At 41.5% G+C, this 27,289-nt stretch overlaps 1 protein-coding gene across 1 annotated transcript in view; it reads left to right on the forward strand.

Moving 5' to 3' along the window:
- Window positions 1-4,287: 4,287 nt before the first annotated feature.
- znf608 (zinc finger protein 608) overlaps window positions 4,288-27,289 on the forward strand; it is a 36,715-nt gene continuing 13,713 nt past the window's right edge. Inside the window, exons 1-2 of the mRNA XM_068738610.1 lie at window positions 4,288-5,175; window positions 25,575-25,836. Of these exons, the coding sequence (XP_068594711.1) occupies window positions 4,288-5,175; window positions 25,575-25,836 (1,150 nt within the window). The remainder of the gene's footprint in view (window positions 5,176-25,574; window positions 25,837-27,289) is intronic.

Consider the following 27,289-nt stretch of genomic DNA (forward strand, 5'->3'; position numbering starts at 1 on the left):
TGTTCCAGCCAATCAGGTGGCGCAACAGGCTGTTGAGTGTGTGTGTTTAGGAAAGTATATTTAAACCTGTGATCTGACTTTTTACCCAGCTTTGTTTGGAGAGTAATGTTTATTTTTTTTGCTCTCTTCTCTGTCGCTGTACTTGCATGCTAGTTGTATTCATTTCAAATTATCACAGGCAAGAAATGTGGAGGTATCTGGTGTCACTTGGTGTTTTTCCATCCCACTCTTCCTGGTTCGGTTTACAAAGGAATGGAAGTCTTTTGTTTTTGTTTTTTGTCTTCATACAATCATACTCTCACTAGTCCTCTACAGTGACAGTTCAGGGAACTGATGCTGTCTGAGAATGGCATGAATGTGTTTTCTTATCACTAGTTAAATATAATATAATATAATATAATATAATATAATATAATATAATATAATGTACCTTATTTTTTATTACATGGACACATTTCCTTTTGCCTCAGTAAAAGCAGATATTCTGATTTTATTTTTAACAATACTGACCCCAAACAATTTTAATAGTTTCTAAATTCACACAACAAATTCCAGAAAATGTGCCCTTTGACCAACTATAAACTTTAGTATCAAACCACAATTTGACAAAGTACTACTGTACAACGCACTGCTTTCAAGTTGCTTCCAGTTCCAGTTGAACCCCAGTCAAGAAAATGCTCAAAAATAGACAAATAAAATGTTGCAGCAAATCCCCCCCGAGGAGTTCTGTCTTCATTTGTGTTCGTCACCAGGCATTGGTTAATGTTGCCTAGTTTTTAGGTTGGCCTTGTAGAACTGAGATCACATTTCCTGCTGCTGCTCTATGTCACCTCAGCTTTCACTGATGTTTCACGGTAGTGTCTCTGGGAAACTTTATCATGGCTTTCTGATTATTGACTGGAATTCTACTGGTATTTTCATGTACCGGTACACAGGTCACAGGACAGCGGTATTAAATACTGCTAAATATGAACATGGCTACTTTAAACTGTCTGTGTGAATTCACTCTCAATGAGGATACATGATCTGAATATTATCCTGCCTTCGTGCATGTGCATGTGTGTGTGTGTGTGAGAGATTGATATCAGGTGCAGGTCACAGTCAACAAACATGTTATGTAGTTTCTGATAGTGTTTAAATGCCAGGCTTTTGTCCTCTTTCAGACCCAAATCCAAAGATGAGTAAAATACCAACGCACAAATGCACTGTGTACAGATTAAACTAAAAAGTGTCATGTATCAGATTGTGGTTAGCATAGCTTAGCATAAAGACTGGAGGTATTGAATAATTAGCCTGACACTGTTCCGTGTTAAAAACAAAACCTGTAAAGTATAAGATCGTGTTTATATGCATTAACACATATATTTTAAAACAAATTAAAGGAGAAACTTTCTTGAATTATAACCCTTAAGAGTCGGGATGCTTTGTAAAACATGAATAAATCATAACAATATATTTAATATATATGACGTGACGTAATGTGATTAGAGTGGAAACTTCTGAATCTTTGACAACTAATGAATTTACATCACTATGATTTCATCAAAATCTGGATGAGTAATAAATAAACTGAGGAGGGTACATTTCACTGCCACCATACCCCCGTGCATAGAACTCTAGCAGTGACTGACGTTATGTACGTTGTCACTGTTGAGCACAAATGCAGATAAGTCAATTATACTTCTGCGTGGACTGACTGTTTAATAACGTGGTTTGATGTACAGTGAGAAGCTCATCAGGACTGCAGATTGCAGCGCGTCCTGTGTATTGTGGTGCGGAAACAGAGACTGGATACCCTCTGAATGCACAAACTTGAACTGCACATTGGGATTTCTGCCAAAAACATAAAATATCAACGCAGTCATCTCAGATTTCATTTTGACAATTGTTTCAGAACACGTATGTGTGTGTGTGTGTGTGTGTGTGTGTGTGAGAGGTGATATAGTTGAACCATATTGATTTGTATACTTTGGCTCTTGGCCGACTGCCGATGTTTGAGCGACTAGGTCAATTTATGGTCTCAAACAACACTATAATTCAATACGCTCTGAAGGAGAATGTGTATTGATGCAAATACCAAGATATCTAGTCCTCAGATGGGAGGCCAATCAAAGTTTTAGAAAAGTCTTAAACAAAAAAAACAGAAATTCAAAAAATGAGGTAGACGGAAAGGCCAACCTGTAGGACAGTTTACTGATTCATTGTCTCCCCACCTCCACTCACCCCCCTTGCACAGTTACCCTTAACACTAGAACTACCAAGGCAGTCATGTTGACTGCTTTCAAAATTTGCAACTTGGTTTAAAAAAAAAACTATGTACCAATGGGATCCTGAATTTTCCTAAATATGTGTATATATTATTATAACATTGTTGCAACTCGCAAAAATGAACTTTGCTCCAGACACATGACAGCAGAAGCCAGACCAATGTTGGTGCGAGAGCCCCGGTTGGAGCAGCAGAAGATGGAGAAGAGAAGTCAGTGCCAAGTGCCAAGAAATTGTAAGAAAAAAGGAGACTTGTGTCAAATGTCACAAGGTGGTGTGTGTGGGAGCTGCACATGGGGGTGCACGGTGCAGGTTACCTGTGGTGTGTGGGAGCTGCACAGGGGGGAGTGCAGGTTACCTGTGTTCACTGTGAGTGATTGTGAGCCATAACCAAAGCAAAGCAAATTGGCATTGCAACAGCAGAGTGTCTTCAGTTGGCTGGCCGCCCCCTCACAGCATTTTGGAATGTTCATAATAGTTAATAATTATCATTGTAATTATTGTAATAAGGTCTAATGATGACACCAACCTGTTCTGGATGCAGGATACATTTGTTTTGTTTTTCACAGAGATAATTGTTGCAGTTGGAGTTGACATGCGTCATTGCAGAGACGTTATGTTGCGTCAATGAAATAAATAAAACACTCAATCATTATAGTTTTCATTTAGTGGCCTGATGTTTTTTTTTTTTTTAGCTATTCCACCTATTTTTTCTTTGATCATTATAACAATAATCCAAATTATAATATCCGAGCAGTCAAAATGAATGGGGCCCAGTTTGCAATGGGGATTGAAATGGAATGATTTGCTGATGCGATGTTGCGCCATAGCAAGCAAAATAATGATGTGAAAAGAGGAGAAAAAGGAAGCAGCAGAAAGTTGTTTGGTTTCTTCAAAGAGAGGAGGGTTTATTTTAACCCGGCTACACACTGAGACTGTGTCCGAACCATAAGAGTCAGGTCTGTGGCATCTCTCTCGCCTTGTCCAGTTGTAATTTGGCATAAAAAGAGGCAAAATGCCAGAACAAGCTTTCTGAAAAGTGCTGTCACAATAATGGCTGAGGTTCTACGAGGGAAATATAATTATACAGACACTAATTCAACAAAAGACGTACTTACTGCTGATAACAAAGTCCGGCTGTGTTGAACAGAGCAGAAGGATGTTTGGATATTAGAGTCTTCTTTTTGGACAGGACTAAGCCATCTGGACTGTGGTTCTCCATCAGAAGACGAGCTCATGTGACATTACTCTGGATTGATTTGTCTGTACTCCGCTTCTTTCATCAACGTGACCTCTTACAGGAAATGCTCTGGTCACAAATGACACTCCTTCGTGACTCTTCCCAAATAAACAGGATGTTTCTCTGTGCAGTGACTGTGTTTAGTTTGACAGCAGAGCAGTGTGCAAAAGTCATGCAATATAGATTTACACTCTCACTTGTCCTGTTCCAGATCCCTTCTCAGTAAGAGATCGACGTCCTGACTTTATGTTTACGCAATAAAATAAATGCTGCAGCGCCCCCCGGTGGAACAATAGTGACATTTTCTTATTGAAAGTGCGTTTTTTTTTTGTTTTTTTTTACATTGATTAATATTGGCTTCGTAGATATTTGTCACTATAAATATTCATGTGGGAAGAGAACTTAAACACACCAGTCTGTCAATGTACAGAAAACAAACAATGAGCTCAGGCAACAATAAAGTCGACTTTATTATTTTATTATAGGCACATTTTCATCCTTTAAAAAGACAATGTCTTAATCGCACTGGTTTTGAGGACGTGATTGGACTTTGTCATATGAGACTTGGGTAATATTTATTTTCATTATAGTTAACGGGACCTTCCATGATATCCAACCTCCCCTCAGTCGGCTGTCAGTCATCCTGTGTAGTATTTGTGATGGAGCAGGCCTGATCCAGCAGCCCATAATAGACCCGCTCTCCTCCACACTGCGGCGGCTTGACAATGACCTGAATGCTGATTATTGTGAGGATCGACAAAGGACACACGGAAAAGGAGGCGATGAACCGTTTTCTGAGAGCGGAGGAGAATGGAGGGCTGCTGACGGACTGCAGGGACCTGTCACCCAAACACACCGCCTCCTCCTCCTCCTCCTCCTCCAGCGCCGCTGGCTTAGCCGACAGACACACGGCCCTGCCCTCGCTCCAGACCCGGTTACCTGTCGGCGGCGGCAGTGGCGGGTCGGAGCCGAGGAGATCCGCGCTGAAACGCAGCCGAGCCGGCCGGGAGGAACCGGAGGAACCGGAGGAACCGGAGGAACCGGAGGCAGCACATCGTTCACCGGCTGCCGTCGCGGTGCGCGGCGGTGGCGACTTGCGCGTCGGGCTCGGCAAACATCGGCAGCAGCTTCGGGAGGCGCACGGACGCAGCGTCGGCGGTCCGGAGATGATTTCAGCGGCCGGCCGGGACGCGCACGGCTGCGGCGTCTCCGAGGTGGCCACGGCCTCTCCTGCGAGCTGCGCCAAAGGCAAAGAGGAGAGGAAGGGTAAGAGCGTGATCCGGGGCTGGAAGAGGGACGCCGCCGCCGCTCCTCCTGCTCCTCCTGCCCGGACGCGGAAGGAGAAGCCCGGCGATGGCTCGTCTCCTCCTCCTCCTCCTCCTCCTCCTCCCTCAGTCTTCCTCCCGTCGCTACCCGAGCATCACCGCGACGGCCCCGGACGCTGTCGCTGCGCCGCGGCGGACTCCAGGATCATGGGCGACAACAGCCACGTAAACAACAACAACAACAACAACAACAACAACAACATCAACAACATCAACAGTAGCGGCGGCGGCGCAGGCAGCAGATCCGCGCCGGATTGTGGAGTAAAAAGCGGCGGCGGCGCTGCTGTTGTCCGGCGGCAGCATGACGACGCGCCGGCGGCCAAGAAGCACAGAGGAGCGGAGAAGGTAAGCGGCTTTTATTGTCTCTCCCAAACGCATCAACAGACAAACAAAACGCGGCAGCCGTCACTTCACAACCCGCAGCGCCTTCACGTCAGGCGGTGATGTTTCATTTAGAGGAGAGAAATGGAACGTGTTTGTTATTCGGAGCACACGCAGCCGGACGCAGGTGAGGAGGCCACAAAGGAGCCTGCAGTGGACGGAGGGCTGACCGCCTGCCTCCTATCCGTGGGTCATTGTTCCACTGGCAGTCTGCCTGCTGGTATCTACCATGCTGATGCACAGAAAAGATTCTTTCCCTCCCCTCTTTTTTTTTTTTTGGCAGGGAGATGAAGAGAGAAGGAGGATGATGATGATGAGTGAGCAGGAGTGTGTTCTCCATCTATATCCTCCTCCTCCTCCTCCTCCTTTTGGAACCATTTATCCTTCTTGTTTTGAAGATGAGGAGGAATGAGAAGGAGCAGCTTGTCCGGAATCCTCCTTTCTGTTGCAGCTGCGGAGGCTTTGTTTGCACAATGAACTCGGGGAAATACCCACAATGACAGGACGATTTGATTTGATCATCGTTTGCTGATAGTGCGGGTCTAGATCCTTATATAAATAAGATAAGTACTGCAGGAGGTTTAACAAGACTCTCTGGGATCATGCTTTTTTTTATTTATTTTTAGGAAGGGTTTAACACGGATGTTGACACTGACATTCTTTTCAGGTTTGGGTAATTCATCCACAGGGGAGACAAAGATGGAGGGGTGGGTGGAGAGGCGATAGGGTGAAAGAGACGTTTGATAGAGAGGGGAGAATTGGACCTGACAGCAGAGGACACTGAAAGACTCTGACAGGCACAGAAAAAACAAACAGATGGAGGATGTCTATACGAGGAGCCCTTCTTTTTTCCCCCAGTGTTTCTGGCGGATGCAGGATTAGACGAGGCAGGAGAAACCAAAGCGTCCTCCCTACTGCTGGCAGATGCTGCTGACAGGAGGAACGCTGGCTTGCCCCGGCTGCTTTGTTTATTTGTTGATCTGAAGGATTCCCATTCAGTGGTGAAACACACACTCTCTCACACACACACACACACACACACACTGTGGTGACTGTAATTCATTCCCTGTCAGCAGAGATGTTGCTGCCGATGAAGAGTCCTATGATGGTTGTGGTGAAGAAGCTTTCACTTTTTACGCCGTCAGACACTGGAATATGATGGATTTTGACACTCAAATATCCTTATTTGAAGACAGCCGCCTAAATGTTGGCAGGAGGGGATGGCTAGCTGAGGTGTGTTTTGGCTTCATACTGGGCGTGGAACCTTTACCTGAGGCTGCAGTCGGCAGTTTTATCCTCAGCAGTCTGTGGACGTCTGCGTCTCTTCCTACATCAAGAGTTGAATCCTTGAGTTTGTCTCATTTTCTGTCTATTTGACTATTTTTAATGTGATAGTTAAATCACATTATGTAGTTTCATGTTATAAATTTTGATGTTCACGATCAAAACAAAAGACAAGCGTGGGATCATGGGAGTTGTGGTTTTCATTGATGAAACATTGCAGATTAAATGTCTGAGACGAGAAAGAGGTTTGTTTATGTTCTATTTAGTCACACTTAAGCTCATCAAACCTTTCAAACCTGCCTGATTTTGGGAATCATGTTGCATCACGTGCATGAGGAGTCACTTATTATCTGCCCATTGTTAAACCGGCACACAGTGTAAAATTGGAAAATAACGGAGCATCCATGCAACTGGATATGTTAAGATGATCGCGTCTCAAGGGGAAGCAGAACAAAGTGATGATTGGAGCAGTGCAACAACGCTTCATCGTGCGAAATAACACAAGCAGAAGGCTAAAGAAGTCTGAATGAGACTTGTTCGCATTGAAAACCATGACCTATAATATATACTCTCGCTACTTTGGGATGACTCACTCATGTTTTGTTGTTGTCTGGCTTTACAAATAGTGATGTATTCTGATTATAAATCCAAATTTCAAGCATCTTTTGAAAACCGGCATTCCTCATGTGTCTAAAAAAGAGGGGCGGAAACCTCAAACGGCCAGATAGTCGAGGTCAAACATCAGGACTGACCAAAGTTCCAGAAGTCACGAGACAGAAGTTCTTCATCGATATCCGACTCCCTTCCAGAAGCTACAGGTAGAGGCGGCCGAACGAAATCTATTATTACCGTGAATGCATTTACAGATTGATTTTGGTGTCAATATTGTTGGAAACATTGCAGTAGACTTAGAAGTAGATATTTGGAAGTAGAATTTATGTCCTTGGTATAGTTTGGACGTCTCAAAATCAACGCGTCTCGCTCTGGATTTTAAAACATTGCTTCTGCTTTACTGCTGTAAAGCCCGGACTATCGCCAGTGCGCTCTGACAGATTCTCTCTCACGTGGCCAGCAGCCTGAGTCAGCGACTGAGGTTGAAGTTCTGCTTGCACAATGCGGCGAACGCATGCAGCTCCTCATTTCGCACTTCGCTTGGGCGCGTTTAATTAGTCTCGATTCAGACACTGTAATTGCATTTTCATTTCATAGTTTTAGAGCTGTCGGAACATTTTTAATGACTCACCTCAAAATCTCAAGCAGAATATAAGATTTTGTGATGCGTCTCATTTTAATTGAATCCAAATTGGATTAAACAGTCACACCCCCCCCGCTGACAGGAAGAACCGCAGCAGCACTGGAATGCGTGGAATATCTGTATTAAGCCTGCATACAGGGCTTAGAAATAACATTGTAGTTAAAGAAGATTACCAGACATTACTGCACACATTAAATGTATTTCAGACAGACCGCAGAAGCCTCTGTTAAAGACTGCTGCCCTACAGCTCGTCTACATAGGAGGCGCTTCATCCTTGTTTTTCAGCCCATCTCAGGAACAGATACACTTAATCAATACAGCTTTCTGCACAGACTGTTACACTTGTGCAATATTCACATTCAGCGATTGAAGTCTATCTTTTTTCCGCCCCCATTTCTAAAATAAAATTGTGGGAAGAGAGGGATGGTCCTTGAGTGCTGGCAAGATGGGGGGGGGGGGGTGACCTTCGCTGACAGACGGAGGACTGGAGCTGCTGCTTTCACTACAGCACCTTTAAAGACATGGTGGAAGAGTCTACAGTACTGACTGCACCAGGATGGCACAAAGCTCTGTCTTTCCGATATTATTCTTATAACAGCCACTAATAGTGATGTTTTGAACTCGGTGTAAAAGCGAGGAGTGTGCTAACGAAGGCACCGGTGAATTCTGACTCGAGTAGATTCAGAAAGAGAGGTGGAGCCGTGTTTTTTCCTTTAACGTTCCTTATGTCTTGTTGGGAATTAGATTATGATTTATGAGGAGCACTCTAAGGTTAAGGTAAGGCGCAGGTTAAATGTCCTGTTGAATAATAATAATAATATATCAATTGATTAGTTAGCATTTTTTTGGATACATGAACACACTCAACACTCTAAGGGTCACATGTACATGATCTTAAATAAAGACTTAAATAATCAAGCTGCCGTTTCCAATCTGATCCAGCTTCGCTGACATAAGTAAAAGCCCCGTGCTGTTGCTGTAGCTCAGACTGTCATCTGCATGACAATAAGATGCACTTGAGTTTGTCTGTGAATGGCAGCAGCAGCATCGCTCTCTGTCTGTCTGTCTGTCTGTCTGTCTGGACTGCCGCAGGCTGGATGAAGCTGAGACGACAAATGCACTCGACTCCAGTGGGATTTTATTGGCTTATCCAACTGGAATCACTTTGGATGCTGCAGGTTTGCAAGCGCCAGGATGGGACGAGTGCAGAAAAACAAAATGCTTATGGAATGAATACTTCACTATTGCTCATTTATGTACAATATAGCTTTATAAAAGTAAAAAAAAAACATTTATCCTTCTTGTTTTGAAGGAGAATGCACATCAAGAATATATCAAGTAAGCACAGATTCTGAAGGTTTCTGATATAGAACAGGTAAACCCCAAACATGTTTTCACCTCCACGAATGTCGCATACAAATTCAAGTATAAATATATTTGACATTGTCAGGCAAATATAAATTAATGAAACAAAATGGAACATACCGGTAATGTGAGACTACAACATTAAAATAAAATAAAGATAGCGCCTTCATTACTCCAGCCCCTGATTGTTAATATGCTTTTATGTGAATGTGCTTAGTTCCTTCCTGAATTACCTTGAAAGTCCCCTGAATGAAGAAGCTATTAACTTTGTTGCATCGGCCATTTAAAAGGGGAGATGTAATTGCTCTTACTATTTGAACCATTCTGAATAAATTGTGTAAATTGTTCATCACAAGGAGATGTGGACCCCGCTGTGACATTTCGATGCATGATTAAGTGAGAGATCTCAGAGTAGAATCACATCTTCTGCCCGAGAGAAGCAAAGACCTTACCACCGAAGCGCAGTCTTCATGCATCTTCTGCACTTAATGCAACCGCTCTTGCAGCCGCAAGAGATGAACTCGTGGGAGGGTTTTGAGTCTCATTGAAACATTCCCCAATGAAGCTCATACATCCCTTTGTCTCGTACATTTGACGGCAGATCAGAGTTTGCTAACAGTGTCTTTTCCCCAGTAGGACCACATCAGAGACTGCTGTCCACTAAAGCAACATTCATACGAGTGTGGCTGATGCGAGGTGAATGTCCTTGACCCGTGGCCACTAAAATCTAATTACTTAATATTTCAGTCATAGTGGACATTTGTGCCAAATCTCCTGAGCTATTACGTTCAAGAGTGGGGCAGGTTGACAGATGGGCAACTTCTTCTCTTGCTGCTCCCTGCGTGCATCATGCACCCACTTCACACAAAATGACCTAATTAAACCAATCACACTATGTAATGTATTATGATGCAATGAAATGAGCATTGACTTTCAAAATGTCCGGAATAAAAAAATGGCCACGTCATTGTTTTGGCAGGTAGCCACAGATTTATCACAAAGAAAAGGTTTTCATTTGACAAAATTTCAAAGGGAACAAGAAAAGCAGTTGGAGAGCGCAGACCTCCGCCAAGCAGATCATTCTCCACGTAATTACATTTACACCGTCCACATGTTGATCTGGATCATCACCAAAAGGTTTTAAATTGTTATTGGTATCTTTATACACCAAACATGAAAAGTACAAGTGAATCAGTGTTGATGTGTATATTTTTTTAATATATTTATTAATCTATAAATGGGGTTGTAATGTTAGAATGTTATACTTTTTCCCAAAGGAATTCAGCATCCGATCTAGATGAAATTCGGTGGTGAGATAGAGGTCCCCACCCGACATGACTGTGTCAAATCCCATAAACATTGGTCAATAATCAGCCGAGATACTGATGAACAAATATTAAAGCTCTATTGTCTCCAATGTTAATGAAACATTCAAAGTGATCCAGAATCCAGAATCTCTTCTGGATTGTCACCAAAATCATCTGTTCCTGGTAACATTCCCAACATTTCCTTAAAATCTTGCTAACAGAAAGACAGACAAACGGCAGCGATTACATAACCGCCACCTCGCCTCGGCGGAGGTAATCAGAAGCACGCATTTACAAGTGGCTCCACTATTTGTACATGTGTGATTGTGTAATGTAAACCGAATAATATAAGGATGACATATGGCATAAAAGATTAACCACAGCTGGATGGGTTAGATTTGTATTTGTGATAAACACCCTTCATGATCTGACACACCAATGCATTCTTAATAGAATATAGAATAGAATTGAATTGAATATTCTTTTATTGTCACTGTGCAAAACCTGACCAGCGAAACTTTGTGTGGCGCTAACCAACCCCAGTGAAAATAATGTCAAGTTCATTGCAAGTGTTTCTTAGTCTATTTGTCCGGCTCCGAAGGAACCTGTATCTCCTACCAGAAGGCAGAAGGCCTTCAGTGAGTTAAAAGCAGTAATATTAAATGTTGTTGTCGGGTAGATGCGTCTCGCTCACATTCACCATATATTGCACTTTCAATGTGTCAATGATGCTTAAAAGATGCATGAAGTTTCACAGCGTGACAGAGTGAGAGGTGTTGTTACTAGCATCTAAGTAGCTTCAAGCCCATCTGAATGACAGGGAAAGTAGAAAAACCTAATCAAATCATCATGTTTATGTTTAAAGTATGGGATGAAGTTATTAGGTATTAAGCTCGGACTCTTCCTGACTGCTCTTTTTCTGTGTGTTATCATCAAAAACAAATGTAACCTGTCCTCAGATGCATCAAACCCACATCACATGTCCAGTCTGCTACCCGAGTCCGATAATCATCAGCACTTTGATGTTGCCGTGCTTTGATTTTCATCGGCTGGTACGGACGTCAGCCAGGCAGCACGCTCAGAAGCCCAGAAACAGCCAGACAGTCTGATGTAGCTCCAAAAACCTGAACACATTTTCTAAAAGGCACAACATGACTGACTCCCAACTGTTTATGTGGATTTCATAGCAGTGGGGTTCTGACTCACATCCGCTCTGATACTAACAAAGACTTGAAACCATTTAGAGCTGTCTAATGGTGTCGTAACCACTCTTTTATAAGTGCCGAGCACTGGTTTAAAAAGGCAGTCCGTCTTTTTGTGAAGCAGAATCCAGAGACCAAACCTGCATTTAGCCTGAGACCACTGAGAAAAGCAATGCAGCGCCTCGTTCCTCAGAGTTATACACAGGACAGAATTAATGTGACGCTGTGCAATCAGATTGCATCAACCCTTGTTCCAGGTAAAACACACATGATTTTGCCGTTAATATTTTTGTGGAACTGCAATCTGCAATCAATAAAATTGAATGGAAACATTGTGTATCCTATTATCATGATCATGTTTCTCATTAGGATTTGAAATTGACATTTGGGTTATTTGGCGGAATGTTTTGCCAATTTTTTCCCAGCATCATCATGTCTGCTTTAGTATGTTTATAGCTATAGTTTAAACAACAACTTTACATGTGAAAAACAAACAAACAAAAACAAAAAAATGAATGCCCGGATTCCAAGGTTTCAAATTTGAATTTCTTGTCAGAAAGATGAACATTTCAACTTGGTGTGAATATTGTCCTAAAAGAGGCGGCTTCATTTCCTTTCCACCAGAAGTAAGACTACTTTTCCATTTGAAAAATCTTTATGACCAAGACATTGCATGGAATAAACTGAGGCTTTTGTTTCTTAATGTACTCACTTCTTATTCTCAATGCCGAAAAGCATTGAGCTGGGATCTACACTTGGACTCTTGCTTGGTCGCTTGTTTTATCAAGAAAAGAAGAAGAAAATGTTTTGTGAATGTACAGCAGGATTCACTAACGTTAAATGTCAAGCTGACATTTTGAAATGAAGTTATAATTAAGTTAAATGAACATTTATTAATATAATATTCATATCATTATGTTACTATTAATCAATGAAATCATTCCACGGGTTGGAATTTGTATTCCTCATATGTAATTAATTGATCAATCCATTTGTTTTGCTTTGTGTTCCTATGGTGACGTCACGACGGCCACCAGCATGCTGCGTGTTACGACAATCTTGATGCTGTCCATTCTGTGCTGTTTACCTGAATCACAGTGATAAGAAATGTCCTCTTAGTTATTTTATAGCAGCTCTGTGCTACATGATCCAACCACTAGAATGATGTCTATCGTTTCGGTGACCTGTAAATGCTGCGATGTGAGATAAGGGTAGGAGCCGGGTAGGCGAGGAACATGAAATGAAATTCAAAGGTTATTTGACAGATATTGTCTCTAGATGGTTCATTTCCAAAGTAGGAAAAAGAAAAATCTAAATATATATATTGATTCTGATCAAATATATATTATGATATTGCTTTTTGGTCACATTTTTTTCTGATTCTTTGCTTAGTGAAGAATAATAATAATCTTTTCATTGTTTTGCTCCTTTTCTTAAGAAATAAATGATCAAATAAAGCTCAGTCTAAAAATCCAGCTCTCCTCTCTTTGCTTCGGCACCGGCTGATCTGGTGGAGCTTTACTTTTGTCTCGTCTGTCGTCTCCACTCAGTTGTGATTGACAGGAGATTATTGCTTGAAAACATGGAAATCAGACATGCAGAAAGAAAAAAGTAGCACCCATCCCAACCCCCCCCCCCCCCCCCCTCCACTGGTGAATCTGTGAAAAACCAGAAGCTTTAGAAGCTTTTTTTAAAATGAGAAGGTGACCTTGAAAGTTCTTTTTTATCTAAAACATTTAACTTCATCAGTATGCTTCACCACGCCATCTTGAGGGTAACTTTGTGATGGAAATCTTTAGGAGTAAATGGAAGAGCTTGGATTCCTCTATCAGGTCTTGGATAAACCCCAAAAACATTGGAATTTGTCACATTGGTAACTATTATGTTTCTTCTTAATATTAATGTACATTCAGAAAGAAAATACAAACACAAAAAAAGAAAAACACTAAAATACTTAAATCAGTTAAATACTAACGTATACAAATATGTAAATAAATATATATTTTTTACAGTTTATTTATTTACAATATACAGAGGAAAGAATACTACAGATATAGAACTAATAAGGATGAACACAACGCAGGCAGCCTATATGATTAGATCGATGGACACATGTCAGAGTGTCTGTGGGGAGATGAGGACACTGAAACCATCTTCAGATTCAGACGTGAAACTATAATTCCTGCCATGCTTCCATCATGCTTCCTACATTGATCCACCATTTTTCAGCATTTCTAAAACGGGCATGCATGTTAATGTCTATCTGATAAGGGGGTAGGTATTCTTCTGACAGTTGTCTGTCGCAGAAGCTCTCGCAGACTATTAAATAGAGGACAGATATCGCTGTTCTGATTGGATCTTGATGACAATCTGAGCACAAGCAGTGATTGTGCCATTTCAATTGCAGGGTAGCCTAAAGGAAACGCTGCTTCGTCCTCTATTTACTCTAAATGGCTACACAATGTGCGATATGGCCATCATGCTGTAATGCAGAGGATGAAAACAGAGACCGTAAATTCATGAAGAAACTGCTTACATTCAGTTTCTCATTAGAGAATGTTTAAGGTACTTCCACATTAGCGTCGCTTTTCAAACCACACAGCCTTGGTCATAGTAAGCAGGGCTGCTCCCTGCTTACAGTATGTGGTGGCGTTTTCTAGAGTTTAAAACGAAATGTAAAATATCTTTGGGTGAGTTTTATTAAACGAGCTCACATCACCCACATTTACCAACTGACAGAGTCTGCCTCCTCTTTTTCATTATATTCAAACAGATTTTGTGTCTTAACGTGACTAAAGTGCCATTTCATGCAAGCCAGGCGTTAGAGACAAATCTCAAAGCCTGAGACAAAGCTGCTAATTATTTTTCACTTTTGGGTGAAGCTCTGTCATGAATATTACAGCGGTAACTCTGGTTTCTGGTGTAGAACTATCACAGCTCGACTTTGTTCAGCCACGCCTCGCTTTCGTTTTCTGCATCTTTAAAACATTGGGGAATTTTGGATTCTTTCAAGTGATAGAGCTGCAAAAAATACAACATTTCTTGTTCCCTGAGTAATTCTCTCTAGAGCAGGGGTGTCAAACCCGTCCGGTGGAGGGCCGAGACACTCCAGGTTGTCCTTCCAGCCGGCCAATAAAGCAGGTGATTGTAATTATCAACACCTCTGATTTGAGAGAAGGAACTCATTAGTGAGATCAGCTGCTGGAGAGATGGTTGGAAAGAAAACCTGGAGTGTCTCGGCCCTCCACTGGACAGGTTTGACACGTGCTCTAGAGGATGTAGAAGAGCGTTTATTCAGAGGAAGAAAATCCAAGAAGAAAAGCTCGGGTGAGGAGATACTTAAAGATGTGCTTGATTTGTTGAGTTGACTCTAGTAAATTTGTGCGCAATCATCTGCATGATCAGCGTAGCAGTGACTAAAATTCATTGACATTACAGAGCATTTTGATTAGTACCACCACAGAGAAGCAGAACCAACATACTGTTATTTACATGATGTAAATAACCTGCTTTATAGGAAAGACAACCTTAAATGACGTCTGTTGTGATTTGGCACTAGGGGGGTAGGGGGGGTGCTGTTCCCTTAAATTTAGTAGAGGGAACTCTGAAGTATCAATGCCTACCTGGAAAGGCTTCATGATGTACCGGTTTCCCCAGCGCTCTGCCGGCTGGCAGCTTTCCCTCAATCTTCGTTCACCTCAGCCGCTGCTACTGAAGGAGACATTGAGATAGAGGAAATATCACCACCTTGAATCTGTCATTTCCTCCGAATCACCTCATATCCTCTTCCTCTTTTGCCTTTTACATTTAATCTAAGTGTTTTTTTTCTTCTGACACCGATACATTTGTATTTCTGCTCAGACTGAAGATGCTCTCATCCGATTCGGTTAGCGTGATGGAATTTAGTGGGGTAGAAATGAATGTGGACCTCTCCAAGATACCAAATGAGTTGGAGTAATACGTAAAGCCCATTGTATGAAATATTTTATTTAAAGCCGCTTTAATGCATGAATTCATTCATGATTATTCAGTTCTATAAAAAATGACTTTAAGATTTGCTGATAATTAGATTGAAAGAGTCTAAAGAAATATATGCTGCGTTCATGGTCAGCTGGTAACAGCTGAGCTAGAACCATCTGCTAGCAGTTGTTAAAAACACATTAAGCTGCACACAGTAATCTGTGCTGATCCTCAGTCAGTTCACAACTATTGGTTAATGTCTCAGTGCAGTTTTATGCATGTAATTAAACCATCCACATCAAATACAGCTGGCTGTAGCTAAATGTGATCTGAATCAAAATGTTGCATATTAGCCCTAAACAATAATGAGCCGCTTCGGTATTTCTGACGGCACATGCCTTTTTTGTGATGAATTCCAAACAGCTCTTGAGCGTTTTCGATCCTGCTGGCTGGATGATGACAGCGACAGGGTCTGATTTCTCACCTGATGTCTTCTGCATGCAAGCCAATGCATTTTAAAGTGAAACGGCCTGGGTTAGGCTGGGCTGGTTGGGCTGAGGCTAGGCTGCAAACACAGAGCAGAGAAAGAGAGAATGAAGCTGCACACGTGACGGGACTGATGAGAGGAGGTGTGCTGGTATTTATCTGCCCTTTAGAAAGCAGGCGTAGTAAAATATATACAGAAAACAACTCTATTATCTGACTCACTGCTTTGTTTATGCCCCTTCGCCTTCCTTTATTCGATATCTCGCTCGCTTGACCCCCCACTGCTCTCTCTCCCTCCATCTTGACCACTGAGCTGGGAAAGCTTGGCCAGCGCTGAGTAATGGGTTTGCCAACAGCAACCGACAGATCCTGTATGTTAGGTTTTTGGGAAGAAGTACTTGAATTTCTATTTAAAATAGAAACCCGTATAGATATATATATTAGTTCAGCTAGTGCAACTAATATAGAAATACACAGAGTATTTGTTTAGTATCAACATGCAGTCCATATTTGCTGTGAAAAATTAGCAGTCGACATTAGTGCTCCACACGCTTGGTTATTGTGCAATTAAAATGCAATTTCAGAATAGATGACTGTTCCGAGTCGTTTGGTATTTACTTGAAATGTGTTGCATGTGTGTGTGCTACGCACGTAGAAATGTGTGCGGCAGGCTTTTGGCCAGCCAGCTCTGCTTTTCTAAAGATGCCATATTCCCCATCAGTAGCTTCGTGTCTCTGGTGTTACATCAGCTGCCAGGCTGAAGGTGTGTTTCTCACTTAGTTCAGATGCTTTAGAATTCTGTCATTATGAAAACACTGCATGCAGATACAGCAACTCTGGGAGATTAATTTATGCAGAATCGGGCTAACATAATTATGGTTAATGGTTGATTGTGCAGCAGTGGTGCTGTTGAAGGAAGGCGAGCGGTTGTTAGGTTTGAAACGCTTTGCAGCAGCTGGAGTTATTGTGGCAGTGAGTAATGTCATGCTATTAGAGCCTGTCATTCAGTAGGAAGGTAAGTGGTGTGTGTGTGTGTGTGTGTGTGTGTTCTTATGCCGATACTGTAAGGAATGTAGAAGAGAACAGAGGGATAAGAGACCGGAGAGAGAAAATTGTAAAAAAAAAAAAAGATGGCTACTGTTCACGGAACACAAAAAACAGCACACATGCAACACACACACACACACACACACACACCCGTGGGCAAACAAAGCCGCCGCTTTCAGCAGCCTGACAATAAAATCAGGGATGATTTCTTTCTGGGAAAAAAAAAACTGTCAGTGTGGCTGCTCACTGGGGGATTTAATAGGAGGGGAGAAGGAAGGAGGAGAGAAAGAGGAGGACAAGACGGGGGAAAGGTAAAATGATAAAGAGGGGAGAAAGGATGAAAAGAAATGAAATGTAAAAATGCGGAAGACAAAAGATGGACATGAAATAACACGAGGAGGCGAAGAAATGAGGCGGATAATTATTAAGACACTGGTGCACAATGGGAGGGAACGAGAAGAGTGGAAAGGAAAGAGGATAAGAGAGGGAAAATGGAGGGCATGAAGAGCTGCAGAGGAGCAAACAAGGACAAGAGGGAAAGATTAGGACTTGGAGAAAGTGAAAGAAAAAGAGAGAGAGAGAGAGACTAAGAACCGAGAGGAAGAGAGCTGATGAAACAGGAGAGAGAAGGAGAGAGTGATAAATGCAGTTCATGCGGCATTTCCTCTAATAAGTCTGCAAAATGCTCATTTATGAACCCACCTTCATAAATAAACAGAGCTTGATGAGGGGCTATGTGGATAGAGGAAAAGACAGATGTATAATTGGGTGATAGGATTGATTCCAAATCTTTTTTGTAGCACTTGAGTCCTTGTTGTCTCAGGCACATAAAGATGTGATTGAGTATTGGGCATGAAAAGAGAATATTTGTCTCTGTTTAATTTTTTATTTTAACGGCAACCCACTCCCTCTCCTGATTAATTTAGGTAAATCCAGTTCCGTATGTGAGTTTTTTAGAGCTGATTTGGATTCAGCCTCAACACGAAGCTCCAGGGTGCAGGAGGAACTGTGAGTCCCTTTTAGGTTGAACAGCACTGGATCTGCTTTCTTCCCACTCCTTGCTCCCTTTGCATTTGAACACAGAGGAGGCATTAAGGTGGTGATCGTTTAAAGACAAAGCTTTTTTTTTGTATATTTATGGTTTCATGGTATAACATAAATCAACAGTAGTAGAGAAAAAGATGAATAAATAAAGCGCTATAGGACATGTTTGCTCAGGAAGGCTGTCCCTTTGCACCCTTGATGAGACATCGTTGGTCACATCCAACCTACCGAACATTGATACGACGTCATCAGTCGTCTTTTTATACCGGATCATCTCTTCACCTCTTCTTTTGTAGTGTTCTTATGCATGGTCTCTACCTCCTCATCACCACCGACGTTTTGCAGATTCACGAACCTGATCATTTCATCAGTCTCAGTAGATTCATCAGCCGCCACCACCACCTGTGTCAGGACCTTTTGGGGATTCATCTTGCTGTTGTTCAGAGCAGATGCCCTTCAAAGACAATTACGGTACCCTGAACCCTCGGAGTGCAGAAGACGGATTCATTATTATGTATAATGTACTGCAACAGACGATTTTCTTTCTGACTTGCATTTATTTCGAGTGAAATGACCATGGTGCCGCAAGAGTAAACTGGAAAAAGGGGGAAAAGTCACAGTTATATGCAAGATTTGTCATAATTTTTTCAGCTTTTCCAAATAGTACAATGAAATAGCACAGCCAGTAACACACACCGGTAGTACATGGTTGTCACATTCTTCTTCTTTGGCGCCACTACATTCTGATGACGTCAATTATGTTGTGAAAGATGGCCAATTGAAGTTGATCAGAGTATCGTCTCATATAAACCACAGCAGGAGTTTTATGAGCTCTGTCATTGCTTAAAATGACCGTCAGCAACCAGGATTACAGACTCTGATCCCAGCATTAGTATTTGCAAGTATTTGTATTTGAGAGAAATCAGTTGTTCACTTCACATTTCTGTTTCTCACATCATTTATTGGGACTTTACTGAAGGGATAGTGTTGTATTTGTATTAATAATAAACGGAAAGAGACGACTGAATGATTTTCCTCGAGATTCATAGAGAATCAGAGAATCATAGAGAGTAGTTTATGGATTTCATAGACATGAACAAAATAATGTCTGGGAGTTTTTATGATGAGGATGATCTTGGGTAAAACATAATCTAATGGTAAACTAAACTCCAATCAGTGCAGGGAATTTGGAATAAAATCTGTAACCCATATAATATTGTAATTATCTACTGACGCACAAAATATAGGCCTTGAATATAGTGCAGGTCACTAATTAGCTACATTTGCTGCAAATTATGGTGTCATTATCTCAATATAATTTTTTTATGTCCTTATTTTGAGGTTATGGTTTAAAAAAAATGTATTCTTGAGGATACAAGATATCTCTTTAAGATACCGAGAACTGCTGAAATTACCTTTTGTTGTCTTCTTTGCTTGTGTGAGTGCAATTGTCCTTTTTTAAATTGTTTTTGATATGGAGAATAATGTATGTGATTCTTGCAAACTAGAAATAAGAGATCCACTAAAACATATTTTTTGTGGAACACAAAGGTTTGTAAATGTGTTTGGTGAGTCTGTTACTGTGTGCAGATAGAGAAGGGGGGGGGGGGGATTTTTATCTGAAATCAACTGAGGAGGACAGACTCAGTCTGTGTACAGCTCCAGGGGCCATGCATATTTTAGTGTTATTTGGGTCTTTGTGTATTTCTTTTTCCTGTGTGGTTTACTGAAAGCAGTACTCCTTGAGTTTTATCTTTTTTAGAAAAGCTTCACCAAGAAATGTGCCTGAGACTCAAAAGCAAAATAATTGATTGGAAATCTTGAAGCAAAATTAGTGATTCAGAGATTTAATCATTGCGCTCCCAGGAGGAGAGAATAATATGACTGCTTATGGACGACTAGATTAAATCATCAGATCCAAACAACAGTGGGTTTTAACTGATAAAAGTCATGCAAGGGTAAGGAAAGAGCGAGTCATCTGTAATCATCTGTTCCTGATAAGATCAAGATCCTTCTGTATCTTTTTGAGTTATATTGCTAAGAATCAGACACCGGAAAAAACTTAACCTCTTTGGTAGAGGTAATAATCACAACCTGGTTCCAGCATAATCTCAGGCTAATCCCAGATAGAGTGTCACATTATTGTGTTATTCTTCAGAGAGCAACACCCTGAAGAGCATCCTACCCCGAAGACGTTCTGAGATGGAGAAGCGGGGACGACATAATTTGCTGTAATCACATTATAAATTAAATAAGATCATCCCAGAGCACAGCACAGTGGTAGTGAAATAAAGTCAAGTCAATCACATCTCATTTTGTCTTTTTTATTTCCCACAAATAAAAATGCAAATGTTACATTATTCCAACAATTACCATGATTCACTGTGGTTGCACCGACCTCTAACTGGTGTTCAAGTCATTCAAAGTTGAGATCTTTTTTTTACCTAATTTGCCGCCCCAGCTACATTTTTTGTTCAGCTTTTGGACATCTTTATTAATACCCATCCCTTTAGACCCTTTACTGGCAACTGGGAGAACAGGACAGCATTATATTCTGCAGCTCCACATGCAGAATGAACCTGCCGTTTACTGAACACCTCACTGTCGATGTTGAAGGACCCGTCCTAGTTGCCCTGCCAAGCTTTGTTAAAGAGAACTGGAACGTGAGAGTTGTTTTCAGTCACTCAGTGTTTCTCTCGCATTTTAAAACAGACTGAAAAGGACATCACTATTTAACCGGCAGAAGCTTAAAGTACTTATCGTAAATAATGAGATGTGTATCTCTGTGGCAGCAGGCAATGCCTCACCGTTTTTATATTCAGAGGAGAATTCTGTTTGGTAGACAGAGCTAGAAATTCATAGCGATGGAGTTATATACTTGCATGCTCCATAGATGCTTTGAACCTCTGCCTCAGTCGGAGGTGGTGTTACTGGTGGACCCCGACCCACCATGTGGGACGCTGCCTTCTTTGTGTTGACTGAATGAAACTCACCTTACTTTACTCAGCAGGAAACGAGGCAAGAGCACATTAAAATGGTGCAATTGGCTTTAAAGCGACTGGTAGAGGCACCAAATGACATTTGATTGGTTTAATATATCAAATATAAATCAAGTTAAAGTGATGTTGACCATTAGGGCTCACGGATAAACTCATAAACTCAGGGTTTATTAATTGAGCCCACTTCCTGGAACGCCCCATGCAAGCTTGCTGCCTCTGGCTTTCCAATCTTAAGAATGGCAACTTTATATCTACCTTACAGATTTTTGACTTCTTATTAACAATAGTTTCCATCGATCAGTCACAACTAAGCATTATAAAGCCAGGAATGTATTGCCAATGTGATCATATTTGCATGTAGACATTAGTAAATAGATTAAATCATCACATGAGCGCAGACTTTATAAACAGACTCCTATAGTGCAAGAGTTAGCTGTAATTGAAGTTGCAGTGTCACTTAATACCGCATCACTGTTTATCTGTGCCAGACAGTCAGCCCGTCATGCAGGCAGGAACATGATGAAGTGATCTCAGAACCAATACAAGCAGGAAACAGAACTCCAAAAGCACAACTCCTGATGCAGGGAGATCCAAATCATTGGCTTTTCCTGAATGATGTCTGTTGCTCGCAGGTAATCCAAGACAACGACAAACCATCCAATAGACGAAAAAAAGGCAGATGCAGCACGTAAAGACAGGCAGGGTCAAACCAAAGCAAGCGTACATACATACATGAACAACAAAGACTGGCTGCAAGGGCATCACAAACTGCCTCAGAAGGGAAGGAACCCCTGCACAAAGGAGGAGTAGGAAGAAACGAGAGGAGACAAAACATGAAATGGATGAATGTAAGACTGATTAAATGAAAACAACCTAATGCAAATGGAATAGTCACCCAGTTCAATGAAAGCTAATTGTGCAGCTCTCCAGAAATATATCCAATCATTATTATTATTTTACCCATCCTGCTCAGACAGTGCTTCCATGTCTTCTTTCTTCAACGCTAAGGCTGCGGTTCTGTTATGTTATTAGTGTATTGTTGGATAACAACAAAAAAAAAGAAACAGTGGAAAGAAAGGATGATTTGTCTGAAGCATTTGAGACACATGATAACTAGCTGGTGCTTTTATTGTTATTTTGCCACGTTCCTCTGTGCCCTTGGCTGCTCTGTGGATAACAACGTTATGAGCGATGTTATTCTGGGTTGTCTGAGGGAGGGGAAGGCGTTGACGGCGGAACACGAAACACTGGGGATGGTGATTCTTCTCGTATAGTTAATTTGCTTTGTGCTTTCACAGAGCAAGTCCGGGGTGGTCTTTGTCAGCAGCTGTGTGGGAGTTAGAAGAAGGTTTCAGGAAGCACAGCGGATCATCTGTCTTTGCTTTATTACGGTTTTGCATGATGCATTTTGCATTGTTTATCTTGGTTTAACATAAACCGATGAAACGAGCACTTGAAGCAAAAAGCCCTATTTGGAGTGCAGACACCATGCAAATGGAACATGAGAGTATAAATCTAAACCTGATCCCTGAGCTATTGAAATCTGTCCTCTACTTAAAGCACGGCAGGAGCGACTGCTTTGCAATTCGCAGCCACGATAAGTTTAGAAACAGCCGTTAGCATCACTGGAAATATTTACACGTAAATAAATAAACTATCTCGTGTTTCATTCACTAACATTTTGAGAATCAACTGTGCAACATAACAAGAACTAATCGTCGAGGAAATGACGCTGAAGCGCCGCTGAAAACACCCGAGTCGATCAGGGACATCCTGATCGCTTTTACTGGACACAGATTCTGCTGGAACTTCATTTGTAATCTTGGCAGGAGCTTCTGCAGCTTCGGCTGCAGTAGAAGAAAAAACAGCAGAGGGACTTTGAAGAAAAGAAAACAACACATCTTCTGGGTGAGAAAAAAAAAGAAGTGAGAAAGAAAATAGCAATTCCTCATTCGATTTGCAGAGGGAGGCGCGTGAGCGACTGATTGATCCTCATAAAAACAAAAACAGAAGCTCAACCGCTTCATTTGGGACGCCAAAAAAGCCACCAAGAGCTCTGTGTTGGATCTGACGTGAGGTTTTCTCAAGTATTTACAGATTATGCTTCATCAGAAGGTTTAAAAAATATATATTTTATTTCTATTTTCAAAACAGGAAATTACTGAAGAACATTGTGCAAAGAGTTATCCCTCAAGTCTGCAATCTTTATTGAGTCATAACATGGAGAAAAATCCTCCATTGCTGATTGCTGTTGCTCTCTCAGCAGAACTATTTCCCAGAGCTGCTATAATTGGAACCATAATAAGTGATGAAGATAAGAGTGTGGCTCTTACAGGCATCAGTGACTTAGTATTTCATTACATGCAACCGTGGAGATGGCAGTGGATTGCATCACTCACACTCTGAAAAGTCAAACGCAGTGATTTTGGTCCTGAGTATAGAAACTGAACCCGACTCAGCTTTGGTATCAGGTATTTTTCCCGAGGTCATTTTCCATCTTCCATTCGAGCGTAGCACCTCCACATATGTCTAGTTTACCTCTTGAGACATTCTCCTAAAAGATTCCTCCCCCCCTGTACTCTGAAAAGTTGCTCGGTTGTGTAAAAAAATATTGCAGCCATTGGTTTTTGCTAAGCAGGATATTCCACGTGTGCTGCACTGATGATGATCTCTGGCCGATCAGTGCTTTTCAAAGTACCAAAGCAGCTTTATTTATTAATGACCTCAGCATCAAAGTTCGGACAAACAGACTTAAAACCAGCTTCTATCTGACAGCATGCAGTGAGGACCCTGAATGCAGCAAAGGGTAGATTTTAAATGATTTTATATCCCTATTCTCTTGTCTTTTTCCTTTCTTTTATTATCTTATTTCCTCTTCTGTGGATGTATGCGTGTATGTTTGATACCAGGGATTGTATGCTCGTTGTGCAATGTACAATGACAATTAAAGATTTCTATTTCTATTTCTATTTCTATTTCTATTTCTATTTCTAGAAATCATAAATAAATAGGTAACTGAAAACTGAAAAGGAGTAGAGCTGAGTAGAATCTGTATCTATAGTTGAAATGCAGCTTCCGATGACTTCATAAATGTCTTTCTTAATGTCTGACAGCCTCATGTTGATTTTACCGAGACCACGCCCACAAATGTACAAAGGTTAACTGTTGATCACAGACATCTGTGCATAGCTTCCCAACCCTATTAAATACAGCACACAAGACAAGACAGAGAGGCTAAAGCGGCATGGTGAAAAGACAACAAACAATTAAGACAACGTGCCTCCAGCATATCACCCATGGCAACGGCAGCGAGACAATATGTGAGTGCTGCGTGTTTTTCTGCTTGATCGATGCTCCTTTGTTCAAAAGGAAGGTCATGTTTTATTTTAAAGCGTTGCGGCTATTTAGTGTTGAGGAAGTTAGCAAAAGCAAGGTGATTTTCTGTGTGTGGCGTTTGCCTGTTCTGTCGGGTGGCCTTCCTCACAGTCCAAAATCATCCTCCATGGGGCAACTGGGGACCCGCTGGTGTAAATGTGAGCATGCTACAGCTGGCTATCTGTAAGAGATCCAATTTATGGTTTATGTGCAATTATTTTACCACTCCTATATTTATTTTTTGTTATATTTATATTGCGGTCTTAAATGTATTGCGCATTTAGTTTTACTATTTCACTTATTGCTTTGCTGCTGCATATTTTTTGTCTACTAAGATGTTTTTATATTTCTTGTTTTTATTGAAAGCCGATAAAACGTAATTGCGCTCGGCACTGTATTCGTTGGATGGTGTCTGACTGACAATAAAGCAAATCTTGAATCGGTTCATTTTGCCTGTATTTTTGAAACTGAGTTAAATTAGTAAAATATTCACTGAGCAACTGATCCAAACATAAACCGCACAGCAAAACCTGGGTTAATCGGTTCCTTTTAACATCTTATTGAATGTTTTATTGCAGCTTTGCATGTTTCTTTATGTATAATGGACTGAATGTGTTAGTCAGGATCATAGTTTCTCCTCCCAGAAACTAATGACCGGGGGTGATTTCTCAGCTTCTTGTGGACTCATGATAAATACATGTAGATGAAAGTAAAAAAAAAAAAACCAAGATGGTTGGCGCTTAATTTTAGGAGGGTGGTGAGTGCAGGCCGAGGTTAGAATAATGAATAATATGACATCAAATACTCCGGTTTCAGACTCATGGCATTAATATTATGATAATAATTATCTTCCTGCTTGCAGTTTCGATCATATGGCTCTGTCCTATTCTTCCACTGCTTTTATGAATTGTATTGGAGCACAGCCATGGACATAAATACCAGAAACAAAATGTAAATGAAATTGAACTGCACATTAGCATGCACAGCTTTTTTCCTGTGTTTTTATTGACTCATCTTGTCACTCATCTTTTCTCTGCAGGTGGACCCCATGTTCACGGTGCCTGCTCCTCCAGCTCCAGGTCACCCCGGGTCCTCTCTACCCTCCGTCCCCTCCTTCTCCTCTCCAGCCCTCCCCACTTCTAGCCCTAATCAGCTAGTGGTGAGGACAAGGTCTATAGGCACGAACACCCAGGACGGGGACATCTCGGGTGCACTAGAGGGCGATTCGGCCTGTCTGGGCCCCTGCCAGCCCGGGACCAGCGTCAACCTGGAGGGCATCGTTTGGCACGAGACTGATGAAGGTAAGGAGTATGTCTGGATCGCAGTTCAGCGGAGGTGAATGGAATATACTGCCTTCCTTTAAGCACTAATAGACAATGAAATTTAAGCGAAGGCCAATGTTAGTCGAATGATTTAAGTTGCTGTTAAATCTTTCAGTCTGCTGCCACACAGAAAGAGCTATTGGCCCGGGAAGTAGAGTGGGCCGTCGAATAACCAGAGGGTCAGGGGTTTGAATCCCAGTCATTCTCTGCCTTGGGCAAGACAATTCACCCACTTCACCTCCAGTGTCACTCTCGAGCATCACTGGATCAATACATGACTGTATTTGGTGGTGATTGGCCGTTGCAGCAGACAGGCAGCCATGCTTCTGTCTTCAGTCTTTCCTGTTTCCTGGAGATTGGTATTATTTTTATATTGTTTGGTTGTCATGTCTATATGACTGTGTTATTATGTCCCATCTCAAAAAAGAAATTCAGTCAATCGTTGACTGCCTTCAAAGTTAAAGACGGACATTGTTACGGTGAACAGCCGCTGTGCTAAAATACATGCAAGAAGCAATGGTAATATCCTTATTTAGCTCTGATTGACGTAACTGAATTTGAGTGTTTCCAGACAGGCACAAGGTCATGTGAGGATGTGGAAAGTCTTAAGTGTCAAGCATCACTAAGTAAAATGCTTTTGTGATGCTTCAGTGAGATGAAGATGGTGGAAATGCATTAGCGGCTTTGCTGGTCCTCAAACTAGTCTCGTCTTTGCAAATACTGGATGCGTTTTAAAGCAGAGACTTACCCTTCACTGCACTCGGGTGCCCCCCCCCCCCATAGGTGTCACATTTGCACATTGGTGATAATCCTGCCTATTTAATCGTGGTCTTTAAACAGACTCGACAGGCTCACAATCACATATGAAACTGAACACAGCCTGACTGAAAGCAGAACGCTGGTTGCATGCCAGTCTGAAAATGAGGTGTAAATTCTGAGGTTTGAGTTTACAGCAAATGGTTTGTTTTGGTCCTTCTCATTAAAATTGACGACGGCATCATCTGCAGGATAGGCTGCAGTTCAGCAGCCACATTTCACAAAGTTCTAAGGGAAACTAGTAGTAAATATTTACCTCCTTAGAGGTGGCTTTTACAGTCTAACGACACCACGGTCACGTTGATCGATAATTTCATCGTCATCATGCATTTTTTTTCTTCTCACTGCCATCCGCTCACTTTTCCTTGGACCCATCACTCATTATAAAGAATATTCACAGATACAGCCAAAACCACTGCACGAGCGAAGCGTGCTTGGAGCGCGGGCATCGCTCGGCCATTTAGCGTCAGCATCTGGAAGCGAGCTCGCGTGCTCAAATGTATGCTCCCATATATATGATCTTTGTAATTACGGATAGTTTGGGCTTTCAAACTAAAAATAACACAAAACTAATTCATTTTTAGACATAACAGCATAAGAGCAGCTTTGGCATTGA

This window comes from Brachionichthys hirsutus, chromosome 4 (genome assembly GCF_040956055.1).
Source record: "Brachionichthys hirsutus isolate HB-005 chromosome 4, CSIRO-AGI_Bhir_v1, whole genome shotgun sequence".
Classification (NCBI taxonomy): Eukaryota; Metazoa; Chordata; class Actinopteri; order Lophiiformes; family Brachionichthyidae; genus Brachionichthys; species Brachionichthys hirsutus.